General features: G+C 41.1%; 1 protein-coding gene across 1 annotated transcript; it reads left to right on the forward strand.

Annotated features, from left to right (window-relative positions):
- Positions 1-551: 551 nt before the first annotated feature.
- LOC122655625 (ruBisCO large subunit-binding protein subunit alpha-like) lies at positions 552-6,079 on the forward strand. Its single transcript, XM_043849874.1, has 8 exons — positions 552-684; positions 1,072-1,249; positions 1,769-1,890; positions 3,704-3,911; positions 4,024-4,169; positions 4,280-4,586; positions 4,884-5,335; positions 5,641-6,079. The coding sequence occupies exons 1-8, from the start codon at positions 631-633 to the stop codon at positions 5,926-5,928; spliced, it is 1,755 nt and encodes a 584-aa protein (XP_043705809.1). The 5' UTR covers positions 552-630; the 3' UTR covers positions 5,929-6,079.
- Positions 6,080-6,533: the final 454 nt, after the last annotated feature.

Genomic DNA, 6,533 nt, shown 5'->3' on the forward strand with positions numbered 1-6,533 from the left:
AAGGTGCCATTTTGACCAAGTTTGGTAAATCTGTGACATATTAAATACCTAGAGGGGGTGTCCGTGAAATTTACCCAAGTATTTAAAATTTTAAAATTGAGCTACGTGTTTTAACCCAAAGAAAAGTCCAATATAATCAATTGAGTATGAAACAAACCAATACCCAATCACATGAGAATGGTCAATTAGGGCCAACCAGGCCCTATAAAAAAATCAGGATCAATCAGGGCTAATCTGGCCCAACCTGGCCCAATCAAGGTTAATCAGGGTTGGGCTGGGCTGAGTTGAGCCCGATAAGACTGAGCCTGAGTTGAGATATCTCAACACGACCTAAGGCCGAGTTGAGCTTAGATTGAGCTAAGAGGACTCAAGGTTGGATTAGGGTTTTAAAAAACCTAACCCAACCCAACCTTGTTTCACCCGTAGCCAAGAACGGTTCTCGAAGTATCGCGTGGGGTGGAATCTTCTGGAAACTCTGGCCCGAATACAAAATTACAACATTACAAAGCTGTCACAGCTTATCCGTCCGTGAGCAGCTAAAAAAAATTTCTTGCGCAGCAGCTAAGCTCAGATCCTCTGAGACTGTCTGACGACGTCAAAACCCTAAATCTCTTCATTTCTTGGTGAAAAATGGCGTCAGCAAATGCCATCTCCACTGCATCTATGATTCTTTCTCCCAAACAGGTATTCTTTATCTCCTCTTCTTCTCATTTCACTTTCCGTCATTTCCGAAGTAGCTTCAATTTTGTATTCCGTGTGTTACATTCTGTTCCATCTCTGATTCTATTGGAGTTCGGGTTGGTATCTATAACTTTTTCCAGCTTTGGCATGTACTGTTTGTGGCATTTCATATATTGGCAATTGATATGATGTATACGACGAATAGAATTTTCATTTGTGTATTCTGTTGGGAATTTGTCTGTTATTTTTTTGTCATCTGTAGCTTTTCGTGCTTGTTTATTTCTTTCGATGGAAAGTATAATTTGTTCTCCATGTATTTTTTTATTTGAAAATTTTGTGCACTTCTGTCTGCTGTGAACTTGTGAATGAGTTCGTGATTTATTGATGCAGGGAAGCTTGAGGCGGAGGGTGAATCAGGGGCAAAATCTGAGGTGCAGGCCCTCCAGCAGGAGGTTTGCTGTACAGGCAAGAGCAAAAGAAATTGCCTTTGATCAAGGTTCAAGGACGGCACTACAGGCTGGTATTGACAAGCTGGCTGATGCTGTAGGAGTTACTCTGGGTCCTAGAGGTATTCTCTCTTTTTATCTTGAAGTATTATTTGAATCATCTTAATCAAGGCATGCTCTCTCTAGGGGGTGACCCAGGAGGCAAGCCTTGGTTATATATTTTTACAGTTTGAATTTGGTGTCTAAAACAAATTATCGTATGGGATCCCTTTTACTTCACATGGGAGTTGCTAGATTCAGTGAACAGAAGTTTAACATTTTGTACGTAAGTATTTACTTTCTCCTGGAGTCACTTAATTGATTTTCCTGCAGTGATTTTGTTATTTATGCAGTTGTTGGGACATATCCCTTGATTGTGGGCTCTCTCTTTCTACTGTAAAGGATATTTTAATTTTAGGAGTTGTACATTCTGTGGGAAATGATGCGTTTGTGATGGGTTGGTCTGCTACTCAATGTTGTGAATGTGTTGGATTTTGCTATGGAATCACACTGTATTTGTCTTGTTACTGTGGCTTTTGCCCAAAAGCCCAAGGATGACTTGATGAGCGATTGAACTGAACAGCCAGGCTTTGTCTTTGCAGGTAGGAATGTAGTCTTGGATGAATTTGGGAACCCCAAAGTGGTCAACGATGGGGTAACAATCGCTCGAGCTATTGAACTTGCAGATGCTATGGAGAATGCTGGTGCAGCCCTTATAAGAGAGGTACAGAAAAAAAAGACTTGTCATATACACCAATATTATCTCAGACCAACCCAGCAGAGAAAGTCATTGTTGATATTATATTTTATATTTTTCATAATAAATAAGAGATGTAGGAGGTCCATTTAGTGAAGGTTGCTCAAGGTAAAACAACAAATCACTGAAATAACATAGAATAAAAGGAATGGACTGTAAAAAATTGTCAGAATAGATAGTGACCAACACCCTCTAGTCTTGTGAACTTGTTGCTACCAAGGTCATCAGCTAACTTGTTCTGGATATTTGCCTCCCAGAAGATGAGGTATAAGGGCAGCTATCGAGTGAATATGCCTCGTGAATTGGGAAAGTCTCCTAGTTTTCCTTCCGGCTTCTGCTGCTATCTGTTGACCATTTTAGTATTTCATTTGACTGCAATATGAAGATATTGTGCAATCCGACAGGATCCAATTGAAAGTTGGAGATGGGATTTCAGTTATAGTCGAATCCCATTCTTGTGGGCCCAGAATAGGCCCCACCACATGACCATTTCAGTGCGTGATTGAACCACCTCTGAAAATAGTCACTAATCACCAATATTCAGCCATAAGGTGCAAACCTGAATTGGAGGGTGAGTCTATCAAAGAAGACAACCCAGAAATCAGCCACCATGCCCATAAAAATTCCAATTATACTTTAAATCCAGCTTTAGGCCATCCTGTACAGAGCTATAGCTGTCTTGAATGATCAAGCATTCTCCAGAATGTCCAACCAAACACATCACAATACGGTGATGTCCTTGACCATTGATTTTTGTTTATCTGGTTCTAATCATAGTTGTCAAGGTGTCGCCTAGGCGTCCAGGCGCTTTGGTCGACTTGGGCGCCTTGGATGCCTAGGCGGGTTGCCTTGGACTCCTTGTTCGCCTACTTGGTGGCGCCTTGATTTTTTACCCTCTCCAATGCCTTGGGTCGCCTAACCGCCGTGACAACTATGGTTCTAATCCATGTTCATGTAAGATTCTGTCTGCTCTCAACTCTCGATTTAAAACAGATTTGCCCAGCAGCCATTATAATGCCTATAAATAAATAATTTAGGTACCAAAATACTCATTATGTTTTTGTGTTACAGATTTGTAATCCGTTTCTATTTTTGGAAGGTGAAGGAAAGGGTTCTAATAGATGAGTGGTAAAACTAGAAAAGATAGAATAAGAAACAGAAAAATTCGAGGTGACCTAGGAATAGCCCGAAGAGAGGATAAGTTGAGTGAGCGACGTTTACTCGCGTAATGTGATTAATGAAATCTTCAGCAGACACCTATGAGTGCAACAGTAAAGAGAAGTGCTATATCACACAATAGAGGGATTTAAAAGACCAAGGGATAGATCTAATGTGACTTGGGAGTTGGGAAGTGGTAGTGAAAAATAGATAAGAATAGCCTAGGCTTGAAAATTAACATGACCTTAAATAGGGTTGAACAGTGTTACAGCATTTCATGTAGCCAACCCAGTTTAGGTGGGAAAGGACTTTGTTGAGAGGAGTTGAGAAAGGGAAGGGCTTTATTTATTTATTTTTTTTTTGGGAGGAGGGGGGGAAGGGGGGTGGGGTTGGGGGTTGTGAACCCAGGTCTTTGTTGGTACACCTGTAGTTAAACGCTGTAACCTAGTTGCAGTTTGGTGATTGCTTTTGTGCTTTACAAACAATATAGATGTGTTTGTTTATAGGTCTTTGAGGTTTGAGTGAGTAGTTTTCACTGTTTCAGTATCCTTATTTGATTCTTCAGAATTTTTAAATGTTAAATGTTGTGATGTATGGTGACTTATTTGATTTATGGATGAAGGTTGCGAGTAAAACTAATGATTCTGCTGGTGATGGGACAACAACTGCATCAGTTCTTGCACGTGAAATCATTAAATTAGGCTTATTGAGTGTTACTTCTGGTGCAAATCCAGTCTCAATCAAGAAAGGGATTGATAAAACTGTACAGGGGCTAGTTGAAGAGTTGGGGAGGAAAGCGAGGGCTGTCAAAGGCTCAGATGATATTAAAGGTATTGAGTCTTAGGTCTGTTAGTTTTGTATAAGTTTATTGCCTTGTACGCTCCAATTTTTTAACCCCCGTATCCAATATTTTCTATAATTTACATTGGATTTCATTTTTAGCTGTTGCCTCTATCTCTGCCGGCAATGATGAGGTTATTGGAACCATGATTGCTGATGCAATCAATAAGGTCGGCTCTGATGGGGTTTTGTCCATTGAGTCTTCATCATCTTTTGAGACAACTGTTGATGTCGAAGAAGGAATGGAGGTTTGTGTCTCTCATCATCTCTAGCAGAGGAATTTAATCTTACACTTTTGTATGTCTACCTGTTTCTTAGTTGTTGTCTGATGACATTCCTTTTTGTGCTTGGTTTGTAGATTGACCGCGGTTATATCTCCCCTCAATTTGTAACAAACCCAGAGAAAATGATAGCGGAATTTGAGAATGCCAGGGTTTTGGTGACAGATCAGAAAATTTCAGCGATTAAGGACATAATCCCTCTGTTAGAGAAAACCACACAACTGAGATCACCTTTGCTTATTATTGCTGAAGATGTCACTGGTGAGGCTTTGGCCACTCTAGTTGTGAACAAGTTACGTGGTATTCTCAATGTTGCTGCCATCAAGGCACCTGGTTTTGGTGAGAGGCGAAAGGCTTTGCTTCAAGACATTGCAATTTTGACAGGTTAATTTTCTTTCCTCTTCTTCCTGGATTGCATCTTTGTGGTGTGGATTTTTTTTTTTTTCTGGGGTTTTGTATTTTCATTCCTCCCCACCCCCCAAACGAAAAAAACAAAGAAAAAAAATCTTGGCTGGCTTTAAGTTTTTCATACATACTGCAGAATCTGGTTCTTCCACCTAATGTTTACTTTCCCCAGTTTCTTTTGAATCTCTTGCTATTTTTATAATGGTTTGATGATGGAAATTAGTGTGCAGTTTGAATTACATGATCCGTGTTGTTCTTAATTTTCTCTTCCTTCAGGAGCTGAGTTCCAAGCTAGTGATTTGGGGTTGCTGATAGAGAACACCTCAGTTGAGCAACTTGGTTTGGCAAGAAAGGTGACCATTACCAAGGAATCCACCACAATTATTGCTGATGCTGCAACAAAGGATGAGATTCAAGCTAGAATTGCCCAGATAAAAAAGGAGTTGTCAGAAACAGATTCTGTTTATGATTCTGAGAAGCTGGCTGAGAGAATTGCCAAGCTCTCGGGTGGAGTTGCTGTTATAAAGGTGGGAGCTGCAACAGAAACTGAGCTTGAGGATCGTAAGCTTCGAATTGAGGATGCGAAGAATGCAACTTTTGCTGCCATTGAGGAAGGAATTGTACCCGGTGGTGGGACAGCTCTGGTTCACCTAGCCTCATATGTCCCAGCAATTAAGGACATGCTTGAAGATGCGGATGAAAGACTTGGTGCCGACATTGTGCAGAAGGTAAAAAGACTTCAGCCCAATGCAAAACTGATAGGATGGTTAAGTTTTAGTAAAACAAGAAAATAACAAGAAAAAGGGTGTGATGATTATAAAATGGCTCTCATCAAACAGTAAAAGTTCTTTTCAATGCAATCTCTAGATTTTTTTCTCTCCATGGCCCCATGGAAAAAGTATACTTGTTAGTATTTTGCTCATTTAATGGGTGGAAGCTCTACTATTTTCTACTATGCCCACTTGCAACAGTGGTGTTTTCAGTAAAGATATTGTTATGGTATTGAATGAATTAATCTTTGTTTATCTTGCAGGCATTAGTAGCACCAGCAGCCTTGATTGCACACAATGCTGGTGTGGAAGGTGAGGTGGTTGTAGAGAAGATCAAGGCAAGTGAGTGGGAAGTTGGATATAATGCCATGACAGACGAGTTCCAAAACTTGATTGAAGCTGGGGTGATTGACCCAGCCAAGGTGACAAGGTGTGCATTGCAGAATGCTGCGTCTGTTGCAGGAATGGTCTTAACTACTCAGGCAATTGTCGTGGAGAAGCCTAAGCCGAAGGCATCTGTGCCTGCACCTCCTCAAGGCCTTGCCGTGTAATCCTTGTGAAATTTTGTTGTGGAACTTTTGTAGGTGAGGTGAGGCTGGTTTTGTGATCTATGCGGACAGAATGAAGGTATTCAAAGCTGCCACATGTGGTGGCTAAAACTGAAGTGCTTTGGCGATAAAAGGTAGCATTTCAGCGGGAATTTTTATTTTGTACGAGTTAGTAAGGAAAAATGGAATTGTGATTAAATCTGAACGGACCACTCCCGCCTCAATCTACCACCAATGTTACTTTCCCTCCCCCATCCCAGAGTTTAAAAATTAGGTGAATTGGATCGGAATCGGCTGGGGCCTTTCTGATGTCCTGAATTGGAATATTCAGAACAAGATTCCCCTGATTTCTGCCGTTTCAAGTTGATTCTAGGGTTATTTGGACTGATTCCTACTGATTTTGAGATCAGAAATCAGCAGGGACCCATTTTGTCAGCCAATCTTGGTATAAAAACCCTGCCAGTCTGCTACGAATCCGGATCAGCCACCCACATGGGGACGGGTGGGGACTGATCTGACCCTCCATGGGGCATGGGTCTCACACCCTATGGAGGGTTCAGATCTGTCCCCACCTGTCCCCATGTGGGTAGCAGATCTGAACTCATCTG

The sequence above is a fragment of the Telopea speciosissima genome, chromosome 3 (assembly GCF_018873765.1).
Source record: "Telopea speciosissima isolate NSW1024214 ecotype Mountain lineage chromosome 3, Tspe_v1, whole genome shotgun sequence".
Classification (NCBI taxonomy): domain Eukaryota; kingdom Viridiplantae; phylum Streptophyta; class Magnoliopsida; order Proteales; family Proteaceae; genus Telopea; species Telopea speciosissima.